General features: G+C 35.9%; 1 protein-coding gene across 2 annotated transcripts in view; it reads right to left on the reverse strand.

Annotated features, from left to right (window-relative positions):
- Nucleotides 1-1,019: 1,019 nt before the first annotated feature.
- Nucleotides 1,020-26,734, reverse strand: part of LOC142348819 (uncharacterized) — a 36,076-nt gene continuing 10,361 nt past the window's right edge. Inside the window, exons 7-11 of one of the 2 annotated variants that reach the window (XM_075400342.1) lie at nucleotides 21,573-21,590; nucleotides 19,829-20,075; nucleotides 6,053-6,189; nucleotides 4,406-5,013; nucleotides 1,020-1,617 (exon numbers count right to left, since the gene is read on the reverse strand). In XM_075400342.1, coding sequence (XP_075256457.1) covers nucleotides 1,193-1,617; nucleotides 4,406-5,013; nucleotides 6,053-6,189; nucleotides 19,829-20,075; nucleotides 21,573-21,590 — 1,435 coding nt within the window. In that variant the 3' untranslated portion in view covers nucleotides 1,020-1,192. The remainder of the gene's footprint in view (nucleotides 1,618-4,405; nucleotides 5,014-6,052; nucleotides 6,190-19,828; nucleotides 20,076-21,572; nucleotides 21,591-26,734) is intronic. The other variant, XM_075400343.1, reaches the window with a different exon arrangement.

A 26,734-nucleotide genomic window follows, 5' to 3' on the forward strand; every position in this document is an offset into this window, starting at 1 on the left:
TGTTTAAGAACAATTTCTCACTTCACTTAAAAAGGAGCTTGTTAACTTCACGCCATAAAAATACTCTTTTTGCTCCTACTACTCCACCGTGTTTAAAATTGCCACACGAATTTGACATCTCATTGACGAGAAAAGGTTGAAAAAAGTGTACAGACCTTAAAAAAGGGCACAAATACAGTTCAAATTATTAGTTAAGTAATTTAATGATTTTATAAATTTACATAATGTTGGATTCTTAACTTTACATTACCTGGTTTACGATTTGCATTTTATTCTTATGTGCATCAGAGGAAATTAACAATGTTTTTGTTAAAATTATTTGAGATGTAATAGAAAGACAGAGGACCAATACTATCCAGTTTGCTGATTTTAAAAAACCTATGTAAAAGCAACACTGCAACTTTTAGGCGGTATCTCGTCTACCTTGAAGTAAACATAAGAACGGTCGTTACTATCAGACAACCGCAATTCGTTGTCTACCGTTATTGCTAGGGGGTTATCTTTTATGATTCGTGGTTCACACTAAAAAAAACACTGGCTGTTTGATTAATAGCTTGTTTTTGATGGCTCAATTGTTAAGTGTTGTTTGACTCCGGACAAGTCGTTTTGAAAAATTGTACTTAAATTTTCTGTGATCAAATTATAAGAGATGGAAAGACAAATTGCTTCGCTTGATTATCAATGATAAGATACTTCGAAAATCTACAATTAAAAGAGGATTACAAACCAAGTTAAATTTAACCACAGCAAAAATTTATTTAAATTATACCTTAAGGGTAAAAGCAACCGACAAACGTCGAGCAAATTGCTCTGAACTGGCTTTGCTTAAAGCTATCTTAAGCTATCAAGGAGGTATTTGGATCACACAAACCTCGAAAATTCGCAAAAGTAAGTCAGTGGAAAAGCCGAACATGGTGGAGCGAAACCTTTCCATACAAAGATTATTGCAACAATTGCTTTCAAATTCGTTCGAGAGCAATTAATAATTCCTTAAAACTCCAAATATTGTAGAAGACGAGTTCGAAAAAAAATAAATTCATAATTATAGTTCATAAATGTTTCTACTACCTGCTACTAAGCTATCAAAACACGCAAATAATGATTCTCAATTTATAATCTAAATGCAGCATTTTTCAAATATAAACAATTGACGTTTAAAACAGTTTATAAAAAAAAGATGGACAATTTTGTATTACAAGTTCAGCGAAGATGCAATTTCTGATTCTAGTTCAAATAGTAGCACCGGTATCGTCTCTTTATAAGTTACTATTGCACCTTTGTAGTTCCCAAATGGCTCCGTATGACCAAACTCCAAAAACGTGAACAAATTTTTCATCAAACCCTGATTGGCTGACCTTTCTTTCAATTTGTTCACTTTGAGGGTAACACATTTCGCCTCTTTTTCTGCCACACTGGGCGAGTTGGTTACCGATTTGCCGCCAATCTGTGAGACTTTCTTGGCCTTGGAAGGTGATACGGATTCTTTCCATTTGAGTTGAAACTTTTCCATATCAGCGTTGTTCATTACGGAAAAAGCGGCGCAATCACTGAATAATGTGGAAAGATAGCTTCTGTAAGCGTCGGCTGATGACACTGTTTCCAAGGGAAAATTCAAACCTAAGATAGTCACAAATAGGGATCTTCAAGACCATCTTCAAGTTTCTATAACGTCGGATATCGCACACTCGAATATAGTCCGCCCTCCCCTCATGCCCTTCACAGCCAATTTTTAAAGTGTAAAAACAGTTTGTGCCCCTATGTTTCGGGGGAATGTAATAGAACTAAAACATAACCGACTACTGTTTCAGTCGGGGGTGGGGGGGGAGGCGATGGGGCAACTAAAATTACTAAAGGGGCTTCAAGGGACGTCATCATATACCATTATAACAAATAAAACTAAGTGAAAAAATGACACCAATTTCGGCGCACTTCTCAGTTGACTTTTAGTTGTAAACTGCCACCACTTGAGTTCAGCTGCTCAAAATTGTGAAGGAGAGAGAATTTTAAATCACGCGAAACGCAAAAAGAAATAATTGCTTCAAACTTCGTCCGACAGCAATTAACAAATGAACAAATTACCTCGTGCGTTGAAGGGATGGAGCAAGATTAACAGTCATACCGGGCAGATTATCAAAAAAATGACCGCTGAAACCCCCTTGAAATTGAAAGAACCGAAAACTGATTGCACAGAAAACTTTTCCATTTTGATTGGATTTCGTAGTTAGATGTAATCCTGTTTCTTAAATAATGGTTAAGTGACTCTGCTTGAAGTCACTGAGAACATCTGGCTTTTATCGAGAACCACGAAGCGGTTCGATATATTAAGTCAGAATTTCGAAGTGATTTCTGCAGAGTCACTTAACCATGCTTAAAACACGCAACGCGCACGTTTTAAAATGACAAAAGTCAACGAAATTCAACTTCTGGCTAAATAGTAACTTAACGTCTGGCATTTTGAATTCTAGCACTGCAGACTTTCGGCATTTTAAAATGTGCACGTGAGAGTTTTAATGATAGGAAACGGATTCGTATTCATACCAAAAAACATTAGACTGCCCCTCTGTGCAACTGCCGTTTAGCAGCAAGCATTTCCAGCAGAAAGAGAACAGTCAAATTGGCCGAAAGAAACCAAAACATCAACCGACAAACGTCGGATGAATTGCTCTCGAACGACAAGGGGCAATTTAATTGAGTGGTGTAGCTTAGACTCGGACAGGATAGCAGTCAGACATCATAACCACAAAGCTACATCGGCTTTCAGAATCAAACGCTCACAATCGATTTCATATTAGCAACAAACTTCATTTCGGAATTCACTCAAAATGAATTACTGAAGCGATAAAAGGTCACTCCAAGAGTCAGGGAATGTTCAAAAACAAAAGCGCAAAAACTATCAAGCAAAAATTTTGCATGAAAAAGACTAAAACGTTTACAATAATTGCTTCAAAGTAAAAACAACATAGCCAGGATTCCGGAAACGACTCCAAGAACAAAAAAGCAATTTTTTTATAGTCAATTAACGAAAAATTTGTCCCCAAAATTTAACTCTATCATTTTATTTCTGTAATAGAACTGCACATATAAAAGAAAAACTTCAAATTCAGATCATAAAAAAGACTCACACAACAATAGGAAAGTACAAATAGTCTGTAACAAATCTGTAACTTTGAAAAAAAGATACAAAAAATGCAAGAAATTAACCAAAAAAACTCCCAATTTCTCACTGTTTCGCCCAATTTTTTAACAGAAATACTTTTACACCTTAAAATGCATGAAACTGATATCTAAAATTCCAGTAGACAAAATGGGCGAAAAATTATACAATTAACCTAAAAAACCGAATCGCAAAATGGCTTAAAAACGCCCAAATTAGCATAAAACCAACATTATTAACCCAAAAACTTGAAAACACTATCAATAAAAAAGTAGCCTATTTAAACCTCGTAACCAGAAAAAAAATTTGCCTGAAAAAACCGTGATGAAAATTTCGTTCACTACATAACTTTTTCCTACATCTATTTCTCGCTCTCTCGAAAACAGCGGTATGAACAAACATACCCGGCAGATTGCCGGAAAATAGCCGCCGTTGATTCCAATAAGCATGACTGGGATTGAAATAACAGAAGATATTGAAAAAAAAAAGATTTTCGTACAAAAACATTTTTTTAAGTCCGATTTATTTTGATGGCATTTCGTAGTTGAACATACTTCTGTTTCTTAGAGAGAGGCTACAGGGGCTACTATCAATAACAATCAGCATTAGAGAGAGGTAACTAATACTTATAGGACCGACGTTCAAATAGCGGGCATCTAAAATTGGGCTTTATGGGTTTATCCCGTTTCTATTTCTGACTTCAATTTTTTATACTGACTGTTCATTTTGAATTGCTTTGCTGAGCAACTGATGTTCAAAATCACTTTTAGCAGAATGAGAGAAGAGAGAAACTAGCCTAGAGAAGTCAAAAAGATTTCACGCAAAATGTTGAAAAGGCGGCAAAATGAGGTAAAGCGAAACATTTTTTTATTCGACGAAGTAAAAAAAAAAAAATAGGAGCGCTATAATAGCCGGCTGAGAAGATGAGGGCGGCTATTAAAAACCACACTATTTGCTTCACTCTCCAGTTCAACGATCAAATCACTCATCAACGATCCAATTTTTTCATGTATTTAATTTCCTGCTCAAAGTTCACTCCAAAAAATTGAAAAAAAAAGACACATATCCAATACTCCTCTTCGAGTCATGAAAAATTAGGAGCTCTATAATAGACGGCTGAGAAGATAAGGGCGGCTATTAATTACCATTAAATATAACGAGTTTCAACAAGAAATTTGTACAAATCTGGTTTATTCTTATTTGCATAAAAGAACTTCTGTTGACGGAAGCCTCCAAAATGGGCAAACTAACCAAAAGGATTCTGTATGACAGATGAATTGAGTCGGTTGTTCACGTACAACATCAACTTAATCGTGTGCAGATCATATGCATCTGGAACCTTTCCAAGAGATACTCTAGACAATCCAGGCACCACCACATAGCTTTCCTCTTTAGGCTTTGTCCACCCCTCATACCATTGTCGGTTAGAGCAACATGACTTGAACGTATCTTTCGTCTTGGTCAAAGTTTCGTATAATTCGCGTGTAAGGACCCAACCATAAAATGGAAATTCGCTAACCCGGATTAGAGAGTTGTTCGGGTAGTTAGTTCCGACGAACGAGTTTGGGTTCCATCCCGATATTGCAATAACATCTGTATTTAAGCTGTACAAAATAGGCGACACCGAAAAAATGTAATGCAAAAAGTCAGGCTCAAGAATAACTTCAGCTCCGACGACAATTGCTTGTTTGTACTGCTTGTTTTCAAAGAGACGCATAAAAGCGTCTCTATATGGAACTTCGAAGCACTGGATTTTGCGATAGTCGAATGTCATCAAGTTGAAGCCAAATATCTCCACAATTTCTGCGAACTCGAGGATAAAGTCATTTTTACACAATGCCACGTACACCATTTCGGGCCTAAAATAAAGAAAATTGGGCCTGCAATCCGAATACTTAAAAAATACTTAAAGATCGAAAAATTGCTTGAAAACCTAGAGTTCATAGATGATCCACAGTGCGCCTTATCTTGTGTTGTTATCTTGGGGCTCAAAAATGGCCTACTCGTTGCGGTACAATTTAGATATGTAAAAATATAAATTGAGTCGCTAAAAGGAACAGCTTTCGAAAACATTTTGGGATCAGTTGTAACAAACAATTCCATGGAACAAGACTGTCTTACAAAGTTTTCAACTGCAATTGGAACCAGGCAAGCAATTGATCAAATATTGTTGCCTATGTGGGTTATGTGACTCGGGCTATGGCAATGGTAGAACTCCTATCTGGAGAGACCCACTTTCATCGAATCTGTTGATGAATTGAAGAGCTTAGCAGTTCGGCAAATATCGCACCATAAAATTCTAGAAGCCCTCGAATGCACTGTTCCTCGATTGTAATCCTTATCAAGGTCATGCAGACTATTGATATGGCCGGGGCAATAACTGGCCGTCACGATAGATGGAGAGACAAGATAATATAAGCATGCACGTCTGCTAATATCTCACTTGTATGCAAACAAAAAAATGCTGCCCGAGAGCAACGATAGATCAGAAGACGTCGATCATGTTTCTGCAGGCCAACAAGCAGCATCGGACGTCACTATTACACTGACATCTAACTGCAATCAAGTTTTGCTCTATCTGCAGCGAAAGACAAAAAAATAAGGCGAACACCTCCTAACTGTACCGAAATCGGTATTCAGTTCACAACCATGACCTTGGAAACTTTCGACGGCCCATCTGTAGCCTTCGATAGACTAGCTCAAGTCGAGTCAATTTGTGCAAGGCTATACCCACTCAACAAAAAGATAGAAAATGAGTATTCGTTATCTCTGAATTAAATGATTGTCTCAGGAACTATGTGAATGAAAGTTTGAAAGAAAGAGTTGCTCTCCATCAACCTTCACTTAGAGGGATTATTTAGATTAACTGCTCTAGAACATTTTTTAAACAGTACTTACTTTAAATGGGGTTGTCTGGCAACTGATTCCAGAGTTCTAAATAGAGAGACATGAGACTCATATTTGGCAAGATCGGGTATCACCAACACTGGACTCGTATCGAAAAATGACTCCCAGGAATCAGGTGGAAGAGAACTCTAAAACATTATATCTACAGCTCTTAGACCTTCTGAGGAACAAATCGGCAGATGAATAGCTCAAAAATCAAGTTGAGTCATGAAACTCAATAGACAGATCACAGGAGATTTCGGGAGGGGGGTTGTTGTTTTGCAGTTATCTTAACTTTAAAAAAGCGGGGTTACAAAATTGGGGGATTTGGATTTTAGTACGAGGTAAAACGGAGTAAAATCTAAATGACGCTTTTCACGCCATGAAGTAATTCTTCCACAGTAGCTTCGGTGGACCGTACACTTAGAGCCTACTAAGACTAACAGACCTACAAATCAACTTCTCAATACCCTCGGGCATTAACACTTTATCCCGTTCCTTTTTTTTGACTAGTCAAATTCCTCAAGCGAGTGAAAAAAATTCTCGAGTAAATAAAGCCGAGGAAACCTTTTGCATCGGAAAAAAAGACACACAAGACAACAATAATTGCTTCAGAGTTCTTTCAAGACCAATTAAAAACGGCTGGCAGATAGCCAGAAAATAGCCGCGATAGCTTCGTGAAGCTTCAAGCCCAAACCTTTTAATACTAACCGCTAATTTGTAATTGAAGTACTGAAAAATAGAACTTAATTGCGCTATTTTATTAATTGCTTGAATTAAAGTCATTATGAAAGTCATTTTTGAGAGTGAGGTATGTTACGAGTGACCAAAAATCACGCCCATAAGAACACAAAAACTCGCTCCACTAAAGAGAGAAAAATATGACTGACTAACGTCGGGCGAATTGCTCTCACACAACCGGCGAGCGGTTGACTTCGTCAGTAGTAGCCAGCTGGGGCTTACGGATGCTAGTATAGGGGGGGGGGCTGGTGGGTGGCAGGGGCTTTGGGGGGAGGAGGGAGGGGACCAAGCGATGGGGGTAGGGTTACGATGAAGGCTAGATTGGGGGGGGGGGGGGTTTGAAATCCACAGGTGGGTGAGGGTTGACAGTGGGAGTGTTGAGGGTAATGGGGGCTGAATGCGGGGGGGGGTGGTAACAGGGTGGTCAAACTTTTAAGATTAAGAACCACACTTCACACAATGAAACTATTTCCTCAAAACAGTTTTCGCGAATCGCATTTTCAGAGTATAGTGACCCTTAGGGCTCTAAGAGAACTTAATGCCTTCCGAGCGCCACCTAGTTATTTCGTTTTTGAGGACGAAAAGTCAAATGGGTCAGACGAAAAATCCGCCAAGTGAATAATCGCATAAAAAAGACTAATATAATTGCTATAAACTTCGTAATAACGTAGACCTAAATCAGTCCCAGTCAGCACCAAAATATTAAACAAGAAGCAGATTTGAAGTGATCGTGGCGTCATAAGAAAATCTTGACGACAAAAACATCCCTGATCTACAATCCAGAAAACTACTGAACTACAATCCAAAGAATCAATAAGTTGAAACATAGCTGTCAGTTTTCATAGAAGAACAACTTCCAATAGTCAACATACCAGATACCAAAACAAACACAAAATTAAACAAAGTAGAGAACTCAATTAACACGTTTTGAAGTTTTCTTATAAAAATGTTGATGCAGTCATTGAAACCTTTAACAAAATAAAACGTATAGATCTACACAAAAAAAATTGGGACAATCACCACCACGTTTTTAGACTAAAAATAAGAGACAAAGTAAAAGGACCAAAGATAGCAACATCGGAGACATTAGAATTGCTCCAAACAACTTGAAAATTGACATAAAATTCATTGCAATACATAACAAAGACATCCAATCTTTAGACAATCAAACAAATACCAATTAAAGACCAAGAAGAAATTTAGAGGTAAAATCAGGGAATCATGTATTAAAACTAACAAATGCCGGCACGAAAAAACTAAAGGAACTGATTACAAAAATGTTTCAGTCCAACAATCAAATGCAAATTGGGACCAAGCACGGTAAAAACTCAACAAATAACTTCTATTTTTAAACGTTATTAAGGGAAGTATAACTATTGTCTACTAAATTAAGTCTTGTGCATTCTGTTTTGTGTTATTCAGAAAGCCTATACACTAAAAAGCAGCACAAAAAAACAACAAGCATGCAAACTAAAATAAATCACAAAACTGTGTAGAGGTGAGTAAGACTGCTACAAATAAAAAAAACTGGAGATAAATGTGCCTCACTATAGAGCAGAGGAGAGCTTTCATTTTTGAGACAAAGTCAGCGGACAACAAAAAACTACAAATACGGCCAAAAACTTTTCAAAAAAAACCTTGGCTATCACAAACCACCTCATCTTTTAATAAAAAAAATAACCCTTATATATGCAATTAAACAATCCCCAAAATATATTTCCGCCAAGGATTTGTCATCAACGAGGCTAAGTCAAAGGACAAAAAACTAATTAAGGATAAAACTAAAAAAATCACTGATATTTTTAAAAACATGTAAACCGAAACAGTTAAAAAAGCTTTAATTGTGCCTCATGAGAGGGTCAGAGAGACCTGCAATTAATGAGACTAAGTGACAGCACAAAAAAGCTGCAAAACTGTGATAATCAAAAAATAACATTTTCAAAAGGAAGTTGTGACAACGAAGGCTTTAGATTTCAATTGAAACTATTACATAGCTTCTATTCCGCCTCAACAGAGAGCCAACTAAACCTGTCTTTATTTAGATTGAGGGAAAACACAATAATGAACAACAAAAACGCGCAACACCCAAAAAGTATTAAAAATGATTTTGAAAAGAGCTAGGGTCAGACTCGTAACACCGTCTGATATGAATTGAACCAATAAACAGTCTAAATTATTCCCCATTGTGGAGCCAGTGACACTTGCCAGCAATGTGCAGCAGCAAAACAAAAAATTAAAAGAAACTGGGTAAAAAAAATCAGAAAACAAAATCAAAATTGGCGTTGTAAATCAAATTTTCTTTCAAATACCTCAATGGGACTAAGAAGTGCAAAAGTGGGCTTCAAATAACTATATTAGAGGTTAAGATATATCACTGATAAGATTTAAAGTGAAAAATGGCACCAGTTTCGGCGCACTTTTCATTTGACTTTTTGTATTAAATTGCCGCCAATTGTGTTCAGCTGCATGAAATTGTGATTGAGAGAGAATTTTAGATGACGCGAAACGCAAAAAGTCAAGGGCGTAAAAGTCACTCGCAAAGTCAAAACCGTCAAACAAAAATATTGCATAAAAAGACACACACGTTTACAATAATTGCTATGAACTTCGTTCAAGAGCAATTAATAATACAAGTAAATATAACGATAGGTTTTCCCCTTGTAGAATTAATAATAATTGCACAAACTATACTGTTGAAGCCTCCTTAGGCGCCAAAACGTCTGAAGAAATTAAGAAAAACTGCAAATATAGACAAAAACATTTTCCTTCTTCTTAATTAAAAAAAAATGCTTTGTACCTGCATAGCTGAAACCATTAGTACTTTTAAAAGCTTATGAGCAATAGTTGTCCATTTAGTTCTGAAAAAAGAAAACATTAGTGGTAGATTGCCGAAAAATAGCCGTCATTGATTCCCATAACCCTAATTAGGTTTGACAAGAACACAAGAAATGGATAGAAATTGATTGATGTACGGAAACATTTTCAAAGTGCGAAATATTTTGAGGTCATTACGTTGTTAGACATACTCCTGTTTCTTGTTGATGTGATACAAGGGCTAGTATCAAAACTAAAAAGCATTAAAGATGGTAACTACGACTTATAAGAACACAGTTCAAGTAGCTGGCATCTAAAATCGGGCTTTATGGTTTTATCCCATTTCTTTTTTGATTTCGTTTTTCAATACTCATTTTGCTCACACTAGATTGCTCCACCGAGCGATTACTGTTTAGAAAACTGCGCAGAAAGAGCGAATAATCTAGCTTAGAGAAGTCAAAAAGATTTCGTGCCAAAAAAGCGACAACATGAGGTAAAGCGAAACACATATTTGTTCGACGAAGTAACAAAAAATAGCAGCTCAAAAATAGTCGGCTGAGAAGATGAGGGCGGTTATTAATAAAAAAATCAGAATTCGCTCACACATTCTTAAAATTCGTAACAAATTAAAAAAAACCTACAAAATAGCTCAAAACTCATTAACATTATCAAAAGATATTCTATCAAAACAACCTGACTGCTACAACCATAGCATATTAAAACTTTTAAAGCAAAAAACCTATTTAAAAAAACGCTTGAAAAATCCGCACGTGAACTAAAAGTTTTGCTAGCTTAGAATAATTTTTTCACAACCTACTTTGTCGCTGTCTCCAAAACATCGGCGTGAAAAAAAATCTTTTCGCTCCACTCTGTTCAACATTCAAACTCTGCTAATTTTTCCACACGTTCCAGTTTCTTATAGAAGACAGCGCACCAATACAAATCAAATTCTTTTAACTGTTAAAAGCAAAAGAAGGACAATAATAGCCCCAGTTATCACTCTGAGGCTATTGAAAAACATAATTTGACTAACATCGGACAAATTGCTCTCGACCGACATGCGGGGCAATAAATTAAATTAAATTAATTTGTTCCTTCAGGCATCAAATGGTACCTGAAGAGGACAGCTGAAGAGCGGGAAAGCTCATCTAGCAGCTGCCCCAAGAAGTATGAAATCAAACAAAGACAAGGAAACAAATAAAGACACGATAAATACAATGAATTGCGGAGTTCAGATTCAATTTAAAACCGTCAAAAAAAATTTAAGTAGATACTACCTTATATAACTTATATATTGGTGCAACCCCCGACGGCATGCAGGGCGCCTCACAGCGCTGCCGACTTGAGAGTCTAAGTACATTCTGAAATGATTAGAATGACTTTCGAGTGCTCAATTAAGGCCACCTCGTGAAGAGAGGTTCAGTTCCACACCTTTGAGCACTGAAAGACACCCCGCACAAGCCAGAGGTTGCACCAACTCAAAAACAAAAGCAATACACTTTATGAGACTGTAGGGTTTATATTAAGGAAGCTACAAAAATTTTAAAACTATTTGAAAACTAAATCCACAAGTTGTGTATCGAAGAGTAGAATATTATCTTTAAAATTATGAACAAAAACGTCTATTTGCGATGTTGTCATAGGCTTATCTACATTTAAGCCAAAAGAGAGCAAAACGTTATACAACTTTCCACCTCTACACTTTAAAGAGTTTTTTTGGAGCGAGTTCTTAGCTCTGAAAGACTTTAAAACACCAGCTGCTGATGCGCGCGTATTTCTGTTTATGCTGCAGCAATTAAAGTAATCCTTAAAAATATATGGACAGTATCCATTTTTAGATCTTAGCACAAATTTAAGTAAATCATAAATATGAAGCTTGAAGAAATCGAGAACGCCTTCTTGGCAAAACAAATCCTCAGCGGAATCAAATTTCCTTTTGAAGTTTATCAGTCTCAAAAACTTCTTTTGCAAAAACTTAATTCTATTAAGTTTAACTTTGCTGCTGCAACCATATACCAGGCAGCCATATTGTATTTTTGGTTTAATATAGTAATCATGAAACTTTAGAAGAACGTGTTTCGGTAGAAAGTATCTCAGTCGGCTGACTAATCCTACTAGTTTTGAAACCTTTTTACATACAACGTCTATATGTTTTTCAAAAGTTAGGCTATTATCAATCTGAACTCCGAGGTATTTAGAACATTTAACTACATTCAACACTTCGCCATTGATACGTAGAGAACCTACTTTACTCTGCCTAAATAGTAACAATTCTGATTTGGAGCTGTTTATGGTTAACTTATTTTTTGCTAGCCAGCTTGAAACTGCATCAAGATCTTCTTGAAGGCAACTAGTTGCGGATGATGTTTCAGCTCGAAAGATATTGATGTATCATCTGCATAATGCAGAACTGAGCTATGCTTGCAAATTGAATGCATATCATTAATGTACAGCAAGAACAACAACGGACCCAAAACGGACCCTTGTGGCACTCCACATTCCAGGGTTTTATAGGATGACATGACACCGGTATGAGAAACACATTGTACTCTTTGACTTAGAAAACTTTCAAGGATCGCTTTAAAAGGACCTCGAATACCAAAAGTTGCAAGCTTTCTAACTAATATTTTGTGATCAACAGTGTCAAACGCTTTTTTAAATCTAGGAAAATACAAGCGAACAACTGCAAGCTGGATGAAGATTTTATATTCTCTGTTAATTCAGCAATAGCATCTACGCAAGAAAACTTAGGTCTAAAACCAAACTGTTTACTGTATAGCAAATCGTTCGTTATTAGATGATCCATTAGCCTAGCATAGATTATTTTCTCAAGCACTTTACTTAGACCAGTTAAAATCGATATCGGACTAAAATTGTCAATTTCGTCCGAACTTCCGCTTTTTGGCAGCGGAACAACTTTAGCTTTTTTCAGTGAGCTTGGAAAAAGACCATTCTTTAAACATCCATTGATCATTATGACTAAACGATCAAGGATAACAGGTAAGACGATTTTTAATGACTTATTATTAATGCCATCACAAACTACACCTTTGGAATCAGATAAACTCATAACGATCTGACTTATTTCTTCAGCATTCGTGGGGCGCAGCCAGGCAGAAAAGGATGGTTCTAAAACAGCATCTTGATCACAGTCACTGAAGTTAGCAGAAAGAGATGGTCCAATGCTCACAAAATACTCATTCAACACTTCAGAAACTTGAAGAGGATCGTCAACAAGCTTCCCATCTTTACAAAGTTTGACAGGATTGGAGGGCTTCACATTTTTACCGAGTAAGCTATTGAAGAGGGGAAATAATTTACTCGGACTATTAAGTGCTTGTGATACTCGTTTGGTGTAGAACTCTTTCTTTTTAGATCTCATTAAAGTAGTCACCTTATTCCTTATCTGGCAGTATTTAGTTCGAAGTTCTTCACTGGGAGACAGAATTAATTTCCTAAAAAACATATCGCGCTTTCGAATAGCATTTCTCAACTCCTTGGAGCGTACCCAGTTCTTTTTCTTTTTTGGCACTGACACCTGGCAGGGAGCGAACCTATCAAGCTGACAGTTGATCATGTTGATGAGGACATCAAAGGAACAATCGAGCGACACGTCTACGGTATTCTCGAGATCACTGTCAAGAGCTGATAGAAAAGTACTTACCACGTTTTGATTGGCAAAACATTTGAAATTCCGGGACATTTTTCTATTATAACTAGCAGCTAGCACAATAGAAAATGAAACGGATATAGGATAATGATCAGTGATTGTGGAATGGAAAATCAACGGGGAATGGTAATCGCAGAAATTGGTGACAATGTGATCCATGCACGACTTTGATGTCTCAGTTACCCGAGTATGTTGGTATATCAGTTGTGAGAACCCATTGGAGGAAATGGCGATAGAAAAAGCAGTTTGAGATGGTCCAGTTTTTAAGAGATCAAGATTGCTGTCACCCATAAGAAGCCACTTTCTGTCTCCCAGCTGCTCCAGCAACAAATCGAACTCGTCCACAAAAGACGGAACGCTAGTTTGAGGTGGTCGGTAGTAGGCACCAAAACCCACCGAAGTGCTCCCTGCCTTGCACTCAACTAGGAGGCATTCGAATGCCTGACTGGTCAAGTCCAGCTTCTTTACAATTGTGAGGTCATTCCTCAAGTATAGGCCTACGCCTCCGCCTCTGCCTTCCCTGTTTTCATTTATTAGCTTATGGTACCCATCAATGGCGAAGTGTTCAGTATCATCAACAACATCAGAGAGCCATGTCTCACTTAGAACAATTGCTAAAGGCGGATATTCACAATTCGTTACAAATAAACAAAGTTCATCATAATGTTTGCGAAGAGATCTTATATTAAAATGGACGGCAAACTCAGTCCTCTTCAATGATTGTCTCGCCTCTGTCAAATGAGTCACTTGTTTCTTCGATCCGAAATGTCTCATGTTCTCTTGACTGGTATTTAGCATTGGGGGTTTCCGATAGCAAACCTTTCACGTAGTCCACTAGCGCATCACTGTCACTTATCCGTGCCTTCATTTCTTGTAGTATGTCTCTAAGTTCTTCCCTTTCTTCAACGGGAGATAGGTTGGTCCGGTTTCTTTTCAGTGGCGGGATTCTCAGTGACAACGGGGTTCCGGGATGTATCAAAGCAGGTTTGACGAGAGAAGGCATTGGTGTTTCAATATCGTTAGTCGCAGTAGCAGGGTGTCGGTTTTGAATTGGGGTATGTGCTGACGGTGGTTTGGGAGCTTTTCTGGACTTCTCCGCAACATCTTTTAGCTCAAGGATATCCTGTGTTGAGTTGATGACTTGACTGACTCGTTTTCCGTCTTGAACAACATAAAGTAAAGGCTGCGAACTGTACGTTGTTACAAAGAGGTTGTGTTGCTCAGCAGCTTGCTTCAGTTCCACATCATACTTAGTCAAGCGTTCGGTAATGAAAACTGGCTTCAAGTTGGAAGGGTTTTGATACGAACGTAGAAGTCTCTTTCTTGCCCAAACCCGGTCTTTTTGACCATTGTAAATGAACTTAGCCACTATTTTCGGAGGATAGCTGCTTGTTCCTTTGCCCAGAGGATGGCAAGCCTTTAGATCTTCTTCGCAAATGTTGACTTGTAGGATGTTTCTCATGAACGCCACAGTATCCGACAGATAGGAGCCATGCTGGCCTATTGGAAGGTTATGAAAAATTAGACAATCTTTGGACTCATAACGCTCAAGCTCATTCACTTTGATGGTTACTCCTGTCATCTGGGACTCAAGCTGCTTTATTCTTTCTCCCTTCCTTTCATTTTCAGTCACGAGATATTGCATCAGGGTTTTGACTGATTCCTCAATATTTTCGGAGGCCATAACACGCTGGAGATGTTCGGGAATATTCATTTTTCGTAGGGGCATCAAGATGATACTGCTGATAAAGCCACCCAGTAAGGCTGTTTTATACACTATACAGAGCTCTGAAAAACTTTGATAAACTTACCAAATAGTGAGTCTATTTAATAAGTTTATCACAACAATTAGGCTTAATTTATTCAAGCCTAATTGTAAAATAAATGATTCAAACTTCGTTCGAGAGCAATTAAACATTCGAATTTCTAGAAGCTGTTTCCAAAACTAATAACTGGTCTAAACTGATAGTAGAAATTCCAAAATCAACTTACTCCCGAAAGGACAAAATGTAGGTAAAGGAAATTACAAAAAACTTTCTTTCCCACAATGTTCACAATTTACAATACCGCTCACAGTTTTTGACATTCCGTGTGTTTCCTCAATTTAAATTCAATAAATGACAGTAGAAGTTATTTCTGATGGGGATAAACCACTGATGGGGTTAACACGGTTAGTAGTCGAGTGTTGAAAACTTTGATTGAATGTCTGTTATAACCTTAATTCCAAGCACTACTGAAATTCAAGTAATAAAGCTCTATAGTTAATTTACTCAAATTGAATTTAAAAATGAAAGCAGTTCATTTTTGTCTTTAAGTGAGTCATTTATGATAAATGTTCTCTCACAATTAACCTCAAAGCCAGGAGTAAAAATGACATCAGGCACGACGTTTCGTTGCTGAAGGGTAGACTGTACGAAAAAAAGTTAATGTTTGTCTTCGTGATTTGTGCTCAAAAATGGTCGCAAAATTTTAGGCAGACAAATTTAACAAAAAAAACTACGATGAGACCAGTATTAGCATCAGCTATTCCCTGGAGTCTGTTAATAATGCTGCTACTTTGTATAACAATGAAATACACGATACATTTCCAAAATAGATCAGTGAACTAGATTTATGTGCCATAAACTAAACATAGATAACAGGTATTGAACTGAATTGAAGTGAGGCAAGCGTATGTAAAAAAACATAGCTGGGAGATTGCCAGAAAATAGCCGCAATAGCTTCGTAGATCTGCAGTCTCCAAAAAACAGTAAAAGAGACAGACCAAAAAATTAGCCTTTTCATTGAAGGCTGATATGTTATATTTTGATTTAAAATCTGTATAAGTTTTTGCCGCCTCTATTAGCTGCTCTCAAATAGCCTTCATTTAGGGTGACACATCCATTTGACCTTATCTCTTTGAATTAAAGTAAATAAAAGTCAATTTCAAAGTGAGGAAGTCATTTTTGTGAGTGAGGTAAGTCAAGTGTGACCAAAAATTTAATCACGCGAATGAACAAAAAACTCGCTCCACTAAGAGCAAAAAACGACGTCACACACGCACTTCAGTTGAAATTGCATGAACGAATGAACAAAAAGCAGATTTGAAGTGGTTGTGACGTCATATGGTCGTAACAAAAATCGCGACGACGAAATAAAAAAACATAGCCGGAAGAATTCCGGAAGCGACTCGAAGCCGCAAAACCTCACAAATAAAACCCTAATTGCAGCTGAAGCAATTACCATTTGAATTCAACCATTAACTCATTACCTCCCCTGGTCTGATCTAAAAATTGGTGAAACTTAAACCACTGTCACCAAGAAAAAAATGCAGCAAAACTTTATATTGTTGAAAATGTTTGATAACGTTAAAAAATCCGGAAAAGATAAGCAGGTCAAAATACTGATGGCCTAAAACAGCTGAAAGGGCTATCAATTGCCCTCAAATAATTCATGATTCTAATCTCAAAAAGATCACAAAAGCAAACGGCAGATAACAATCTTAGAAACTAAGTTAAATCTTTTTTAAAAAAAAAGAATACTCAAATTTAAGAATCAGAAAACCACTATAATTACAGTTCTAATCACTGCGATTAAAACAAAAAACGGCACATACTTCTCCCTTGTTCTGCATATGCTAGACAACATGATTTAAAACTAATTCAAAAATTAAAATAATCATAGAAAAGACAAGCGGCAGAAAAATGTTCAAAGGCAAAAAATCGTTTAAATTAACACCAAGGCCGGAAGGAAGTTGCAGTAGATAATATTAAGTAGAGCTTTTGGAAAAAGCTGGCTAGCAAACTCTCAGTACTGCCTTGTGTTGAATGAAACCAATTGCAAACAAAGAAATGACGAAAATCTAAGAAAATGCTGAAATCATTCAATTTTTTAACAACTGAAACAACCAAAAATAAATGTGCCATAAAAAGCTGCCAAGACAAAACTAAAATGATACTAACTAGAATGATAAGAACAAGGACAAAATATGAGGAACACCGTAATAAAAACACATTCTTGATTCTTAAAAGTCAAAAATAAAAAAAAACAAAATTCAAGAAAAACGAATACATTTCATTGTTCAGCATTAGAGACATAGAAAAGATAACTAGTCGTCCAATATAAAGATCTATCCTCCTGAAGTGAACAAAAAAATAAGAAAAACCAGATATCAAACATACGAAACATTAAATATTTTACAGAAAAAGGTCAAAAAACTTTTAATACTGCTTTCATGAAAAATGGAAGCTGAAAAAATCAATACACCAAAAATAAAAATAGGTGCCAGGACAAAGCTAGAATGATACTAACTAGAATTTTAAGAATATGGGCACAATGTAAGGAAGACCGTAACAAAAAGGCATTCTTGTTTTTTAAAAAGTTAAAAATCCAATTAAAAAATCAAGAAAAACAAATACAGTCCACTGCTCAACATTCGAGACCTAGAAAAGATAACTAGTCATCCGATTCAAAAATCTATCCTCCTGAAGAGAACAAAAAAATAGGAAAAAGCAGAACTCAAAAATATAAAACATTGAAACATTTTGCAAAAAAAAATTATCAAAAAACTTTTAAGACTGCTTTTACGAAAAAGCTTCAACTGTTTTTCAAAAACTGAACTCCAAAAAATGATTGAATTTTTATTAAAACGCAATTAAGGTCCCTCATGTTGCACAAAAAGACTATTTCTAGTAATTACAATAAAAATACAAACAAAAAACTGACAAAAATCGGGAGAAAACTACCAAAATCGGATTAGCATATGTACAATTTTATAAAACAAAAATAGACCGAGGTAGAGAGAGGCGTTAAGTATATGAACTATCAGAGAGAAGTTGCCAAATGAACTGATTTTTGACAAAAAGACGGTTAAAAGATCTAAGAATGAAGAAATTATTAGAAAAAAGTCAAAAATTAACTAAAAAATCAAAAAATATGTGCCAATTTTCAAATTGAAACCCATATTCGGGCTGTGCAAAACACTGTGGCATCAATCTCCGATGTTGGCATTTCAATATAGTATCGAATAAAAATTATTTTTACAAAAAACCAAATTACAAGCAAAAAAAATTGGCCACTTAGACGAAAAAATGGCTAAAAACGGTTATCTATATATGCCATTCAGTCAAAAACTACTTTTCAAAGTCAAAAAGTCATTAACTAAACGCAGCGCATGATCAAAAAACTTCTCTCGCTTAGCGAAAATTTGTTCACCAAGACAGCTTTTCTCACTTTCGCTTTTAGGTCAAAATGCCGCGTGAACAAATCTACTTCCTGTAAAAAAAAAACCGAGAGAAAACCAATACTCCTCTTCGAGTCGTAAAAACCAAGATAATAGCCCCAGCTATCGCTGTGCGGCTATTAATTATTAAACTACTGATCAAAAACACTGAATGCAGCAGAAAATGTGTGGATAAAAACTCAGCTGCTGAGTGGTGGAGGTCACCGCAAGACTCCTTGTTTTAAGATCAATTAGCTATACCAAAAAACGAAGAAGACGACGAATAGAAAATAGCACAAGTCCTGAATAACAATTCGAACTTTCATTGATAAAACCCATCAATTTGACTTCTCAATGAAACGGGATGGACTTTGTAAACATAAACCGACTAACTTCAGACAAATTACTCTCGAACGACAGTTGGGGCAATTTAATTCAGAGGGGCTGTATCATAGATAAATTCTAATTCTAATTTCCAAATAGTGAGGAGTTCGAGCGCGCGACCTCCGCTCTGCTAGAGTAAATGATTAACCACTAGGCTAGCAGGGCCTTGTAATGTCATATCTTACGATCACGTTGGTTTTAGCAACAGATTTATATTCCGATAAAAAAAGAGCAACACGCATGGATCACGCATGAACCAAGAAGAACTTCGTTTGAGAGCAAATAACCACCACTCAAACTTGACTTCAAAATCATTGAAATTACTGAATAGATCAGCTCCCAAAACTATAAACCAACTAACGTTGGACGAATTGATCTCAAACGACAGGCGTGGCAATTTAATTCAGAGGGGGATTGTATCCTAGATAACTTTTATGGGTGGAAAAATGACACGGGAGGGTTCGACCCCGTTACATCCAGGATGGTAATCTAAGATCATATCTATTAAGCCATACCTGCTCCGCTATTACCAAGCTTAAAATCGCCTTTATGTTAGCAATAGACTCAATTTCGGAATGAGCGCAATTTATATCACTCTAAAATCAAAACTCAAGAATGAAAAAGTCACTCGAGAGCAAAATAATGTTCCAGAACAAAAACCGCTCACCCAAAAAATTTTGCATAAAAAGACACGCCTTTACAGTAACTGCTACAAACTTTGAGACAGCGTCCCAACGCATTTCAAATTCTTTGACTTGCAATAAAAACGCTTAGACCAATGAAAGCCTCGTTATCACTTCTCGGCTATTAATCGTGCAAGTGAGCGAAACAAATGAGCGAAACATCACAAATGAGCGAAACAAAATACCACACAAACATAAAACCAGTCAAGTGCGGTATGAACATGTGATCAAAACCGACCTTTTGAACTCCGTGGCTTAAAAATGAAAAGTATGCTTCCTATTTTTCCTCTTCTCACCTTTGACTCGACAGGGAAAGTCATGTTGTGAGCGCACACTGACTCGTAACCCATCACCTGTTGCTCACAGAAGAGAGCCAAGTTGTCATTCAGAGTGTCCACCCACGCCTTCACTGGCAACACTTTTGGAACACATGTTTGGATTGCAGCCGACATGGCATAGGACTGGGTCAGTTTTTTGGGCACCAATTGTTCGAAGAGAGACTTGCCTTTCAAACCCTTCTGACCAATGAACACCCAACTGTCCCTACAGTAGAGATAAAGTGATTCCCAAACCAGATAAAGTTGAAGTTCTGATAGACAATACAAAAAAGTATTAGTTAGAAATTCACCATCGATGATTGAGAACAGAAGTTTTACTGGGTTGATCATACAGTCTCGTCTCTCACTTGAAACGCTCACTCGGACCGATTCGATTAACATATCACAAATTTGCTTTATTGACAGACAATGTCATCAACTTTGAGGCATCTAAAAGTCACAAGTGATAGTTCTTTTAGGTTAAGGTAACATCATAATCAATAATGCATCACACAATTTATCTTCCATGTTTCAATCTTTTTACATTGCTTAAGAAACCTTACCGATTTCTTTCTTGGTAATATTAAGTACTTCTATTACAAATATTAAGTAGATATTTTTGTATGGGGAGAGAAAACAGGCGGAAATCAAATACAGTTTAAATTAGGGAAAGTTTAAATTTGCAGAGAAATGAACCACATCCGTGTTATAAAATACAGAGAAACTGACTCCACCCGTTGCTTCCGAACCACCAATAATAACGTGTAATTTAGCAACTGTAGCTTGGCTGCTCCTTTTTCAAGCAAAATTCACTGACATGTTTCCTTTTCTCACTGTAATTTATATCTACCAACCTCTTACTAATTGCCATTTTCCAAACTTCATACCTTTTAGACAAAACGAACAATTTATATTCGAAGCCGTGAAATGGGGACAGTAGATCGAACATTCATTTAAATTCTAACTGGCTTTAATTTAACATTATTTGCGAGCTTGCACGAGATTAACGCAGCTGGCCATACCTCGCGAGCCATGGACATGTCTTAGCGGCCCTTGGGACTTGATAATCTATCAATACCGAACAAAATATCACGTTCGAACATACTATACGCCATATTATAAGAGTGCTTAAATCTGATTGGCCTATATGCAACTTTAGTAATTTCATTTCCAATCTATTCGCACAATTTTGCATTCGATCTTCTCTGTCTTTCGATCTACTGTCCTAGCACCACTAATATTTTCATGCATGCCTACGAAAAAAAAGTTTGTCAACGAAGAAAAGGAAACAGATCCAAATTGAGCTTCAATTGGCAAACCTTTAGATTGGTGGCGACGATGATGATGATGAACGTGATTATCTTCAACACAGAGGACATACTTCACCCCACATAACTTCACTCAAAAATATGATATAAGAGAGTTTTATCAATCACAGACATCTACAAAATATTGTGCTTTCAAGAGTCTCGTTGAAAAAATATGATTCTGCCGCAAAGTCGGGATACATCGCGAGCAACAAGGTTAATTATGATTATAAATTGTAACAATATAATTTGCGATGATGTATAACTGATATGAAAAATTTAATTGCTCGCAACTTCCCTAAAAGCAACAGACCCGTGTCATTTATTCTGTCGGATGAGAACAGACGCTGATCAAAGACTGACACGTTATCTAACGAAAGAGAAAAGAGGGATAAATAGTTTGGCACACAACTTGCCTGCTATCAATCGAAGCTCTGAATAAACAAAATTCAAATGAACTTACAACAATTAGGCTAACAAACATATAACATTCAAAGAACTATCTCCATCTACATAAAACTGGCGGTCTAGGGTCAAATCAGTCAGGCAAAAAATGAGTACCAGGCCAACCGTCTCAAATAGCAGCCATATCATTTATGAAAAACCTCCTCTTTATCTTATTATATATTAAAGAGCCATGGGGTGGGGTGGATATGGGCTAAGATATTACAAAACTCAATTATCGATTACCTTTCTAATAAAAGTTTTCAATGCGATGTTCGCTAAGTGCTATTCCCAGCGCAAGTCGGGTAAAAATATTTTGTTTTTTTTTCAAATCTCAAACATATAAATTCGAATAACCACAAGGTTAAAGTTACATGTTGTAATATTATAAATCAAACATACTACATTTTTCCTTTGAATAACTAAATATATTAAAAAACTAAAAATATTAAAAAAAACTAAATATTTTTAAAAAAACTAAAAAAAATTAAATATTAAAAAACCTAATAATATTTAAAAAACCAATATTAAAAAAACAAAATAATATTAAACTAAATTTTTTCCAACTATTTTTTGTGCAATAATTTTTCAAATTATTGCATTGTGAACGAACAATTTTAATAACCATTTTTTGAAGCAGCTGAGCTGCAGTGACCAGCGATAATAAGTTAACAATATACACCAGAAACATGAATTTTTCGACCAATTGACATTCATGGTCGTCAAATCATTTTCTCAACAGCACAAAAAATTTTGCACAGTAAAAAAACTCTTTGGTACACAAAACCGATAATTTTTCCAAAACAGCCCAAGATATCGTTTTAAATCTACCAATGTTAAATGAATAAACCAATAACAACTCATAAATCAGATAACGGTGGAAATAGCAAGAAGGCTCGGTAAGGTGCGTTCGCAGATAATAAAGGTCCGGTCCCGCTCATCCAAATTTTGACTTAATTGTCTACCAAACGAGCAAGAGATCGAAAACATTAAAAATTACACTGTTCGAACACAATTGGTGTAAAAAAGATTAGAAACTCAAAACACTAATTAAACACGAAAAAAACAACACATTAACTATGGACAAAATAAGCATTGAAAAAGCCATATGTAACAAAATCATAATAGTATTAGACAAAACCTAAAGTAAACAAATTAAATTGTAAAGTAAATGGGACCTGCCCTTAACATCACTGGGTACCAAGTCGACAAGAACAAAAAAGTGAAGTTCAAAGATCCACTGAAAATCTTGATACCAAAGAAATTCAGACGTCAAAACAACCATCAGCTTTCTATTTATGCAAATGCTTGAAAAACCAATATCACCTGTCTTTAGTCACACTAAGTCGTAGACTTTAAAACAATAAAAACGGCAAGGCTTAAAAAATCACAAATTACGAATACACCAAATTTTGAAGCCATTAAAAGCACAAATTAATAACAGACAAAAATCTGTGTGCCCCCCTTGGTCCTCATATAAACGACTGTCCAATTCGTAAAATACTTTGCTCTGTCCAATTCATAAAAGATCCTGTCCAATTCATAATATAGGATTGAAACACAAAACCAGCATACAAAAGTTTTTACTTCACAAGAGACAAGGACGTGACTCATCATGAATGAGACTATGTTGCAAGCTGACAAAAAAAAGAAACTTAACAGATCAAAATCAAATTACAATGATAGTTTTCAAAACAAATAAATTCAGACATTAAAACCATGAGAATTAACAAATTCAAATAAACTCATTCTATCAAATAAAATCATTCAATAGGAAGCCATTGAGACCCGTTAAGACTCAGAATATGCCAAATATCGAAAAAAAATGAGGCAGATATACAAAACCCGTGAAAAAAAATTCACATCAAAACTCTTAGTGTCAAAGTCATCAAAACCATTAGTTAAAAAATAAAACCACTAAGTGGTTTAAATTGATTAATACAAACGGTGAGACCAGCCATTAATAAGACTAAGATAAAAGATGACAGAAATAAGGCTAAATAGGTGGCAAATTCCAAAAATCACATTTTTTTCAAACAATTAAATTCAAAGTCTTAGGAGTTACTATTTTAAACAAAACCACAATTCAGCTTACTTTTTTTACTAGAAAGAACATTGGAACATTCACTAATGCGAAGAAGTTACATTTTGACGGAAATATGTTATAAATATGGTAAAGATAAAAAAAATCAATTTTTTGAAAAAGATATATTCAGACAAAAGCGTCATTACATATCAATTAAAAACATTGGATTGTTTTACTGGTAACTCATTAGATAGCGCAATGGACCTTTGATCAATGAAATTAAGTCATAAGACAGTAAAAAAAACAAAAATCACTGGCAAAACTCAAGAACAACGAAAAAACTTTCTTAGGAGCCATAAAACTATGACCACACTGCAAACAATAATATGTTCAAGGGGCATAATTGTATCGAAAATGAGCTCTCTTATTAGATGAACTTATATGGAAACAGACTAGTCTGTAATTGCCAAGGTTTTGACAAGGACAGCGGCCGAATGATAGCAAAAATCACGATGAGACGAAAACTGGATTTTTTTTGTCTTTTAACAGCCGCGCAGAGATAGAAAAGCCAGTTTTCGTCTCATAGTCGATTTTTGCAATCAAAAAACATTCGTATTACACTCGGCCGCTGTCCTTGTTAAAATATTGATAATTACAGACTAGTCTGTTTCCATATAATTTCATCTAATAAGAGAGCTCATTTTCGTAACAAATTATTAGGCCCCATGCACAAATAGTATTGTTTGCAGAGTAAAACTCATTGTTTTAAGGCTCCCAAGAAAATTTTTCGCTGTTCTTTAATTTTGCCAGCGATTTTTGTTCTTTTTGCTGTCTTATGACTGCATCTTATTGATCAAAGGTCCATTTCGCTATCTAAAGAGTTACCAGTAAAACCATCCAATGTTTTTAATTGATATGTATTGACTCTTTTGTCTCAATATCTCTTTTTCAAAAAAATATCATTGATATTTATCTTTACCATCTTTATAACATATTCCCGTCAAAATGTACCTTCTTATGTTCCAAAAATTTGCGCAATAAACATTTCAAATATCGAGATAAATTAGTCAAATTGTTAGTTCCACAACACTTTCCTAAGAACCCCAAATAAAAAAGCCCTCATCTGAATAAACAAAGATTCCCGAGTTTTTTGTCTGTACTCCCGATAAATTTGGACAACGTGGGCTAAACAAGAACATCTGATGAAATCTTTCATAAAATGAAAAAAAAACTGAATTTTCAAAATTTTGATCAAAAGAGTTGGTTCAAACAACTTAAATTTAAAAACTTTCCGTTTCTTTAAAGGTAAAATCAACTAACAAACAATTTTTGCATGACATTTTTAGCAATACTGTCAAAATTTGGGTAAAATTATGGAACATGAGAAAAAACAACGAAAATAAATCCATCCTGGAAAAAAAAGCGAAATTCAAAAAATATTTTTATATTTTACGATTGACAAGCTTTCCATTGCTACCCCCCCCCCCCCTCCACTCAATGTATGATGAATATATCGATCGGCGAAAATTTGCTGCACAAAAACCCGTTGAGAATATAGTTGCTCCCCCCCACTGAGGCGGGGTCGCAACAATAAGACACGCAAAGCAGCGGGCAGTCTAACTCATTAACTCAAAATTTCATGAAAAATCACATTAAAGACAACAAAAGTTGCTTGTTGCACGAATAAAATTTTATCATCATCTCTATTTACCGAAATTTTGAAATCTCTGTGAACCTGTAGCCTCAAAAAAGAAATAAAATTAACAAGGCCTCAAGGATGTAATGCCATGGAACTATTAACTTCAACATCAACTGCGATTAAAATGTGTGCAGTTGTGCGTTATTGTAAATATGTGCTCATATTATTTTTGTGTTTTTCGTTTCAATCACTTTTTGATGAATACTCTCTAGCACCGAGTATTAAAAGCCTAACTTTGAACAATTGACTACTTGAGTTTGACTTCCGTTCTTGTCAGCGTTCAGTCATTAAGTTTTTCCGATGATACATAGACTTTGAAGCACTGCAATACAGCTACACGCTAAAGAATTTTAAGCCAATGGCAGTATTCTTTTTAACTTCACAAAGGGCTAACTTCCATCAACCAGAGTAATGTTGAATAAGAGTGTGATATCCTTATTTGACACAAATACCACATTTGTCACGCTCATTGAAAATTTCACTTCAATAAGAATGAAAAATGACGTCCAGCGCACAGCTCGAAAAATTGATTCAATGAAATTTAAAAAAAAAATGTCAAACTTTCTTTCAAGCTTTGAAGCGAAAAAATGGACAAATATATATCTTTGCCTCGCAAAAAAAAAAACAACTCATAGCATGCTTCTGGCCTTGTGCTCCAAACTGGGTACTAGTTTCGTTTGGCCCTCAGATTAATGCTCAAACATCTACTATTGAGCATTAATTAGTTAAAATTGAGAAAGGAAAGTTTATTTAGTTAAATGTGTGTCCAAAGCTACTGCCATAACCCCTCTAAACCACGAGTTCATGCCCTCAATTTATCTGAACACTTAGAGATTAGCAAAGCTCTAAGAGCATTAAGAAGAAGCTACTTAAAGCCATCGGGAATTACGAAATTATTCTGTAAACAATCAAATGATAAATTGCATAAAAAAGACCAACAGGACCCTAATCGATAAAAACTTCGTTAACGACTCGTGTCTGTATGCTTTCTGAGATACAATAAATGGTTAACGCTGAAATTCTTGGATAGAAGCATCTCGCATCAAAACTTGCAGAAACAATCATTTCTAACTTTTCTACTGTTGGAACATGCTGGTTGAGATGCCCACATGACTCCCTCAAGTATTTAAAAGCGTTTAACAGTGAAGTCTGAACTTAGCCGCATTTACCCAACTTTCAACTAAACGATGAAGAAACTTTACTGGATTGTACTCTAAAGAAGAAGAATATTTTACCCCCCCCCCCCCCCCCCCCCCCCCACCCCTACTCTTAACAATCAAGGATAGGTCTGATCAAGGATACGGCACTAAGTCTCTCATACAATTAAGATATGTTCGAATCTTTCTATAGCTGTACGACAGCCCTTCAGACGAGACAACAAAACTAATTGTTTCAAATTATGTTTTAGA

This window comes from Convolutriloba macropyga, chromosome 10 (genome assembly GCF_964194025.1).
Source record: "Convolutriloba macropyga chromosome 10, txConMacr16.3, whole genome shotgun sequence".
Taxonomy (NCBI): domain Eukaryota; kingdom Metazoa; phylum Xenacoelomorpha; order Acoela; family Convolutidae; genus Convolutriloba; species Convolutriloba macropyga.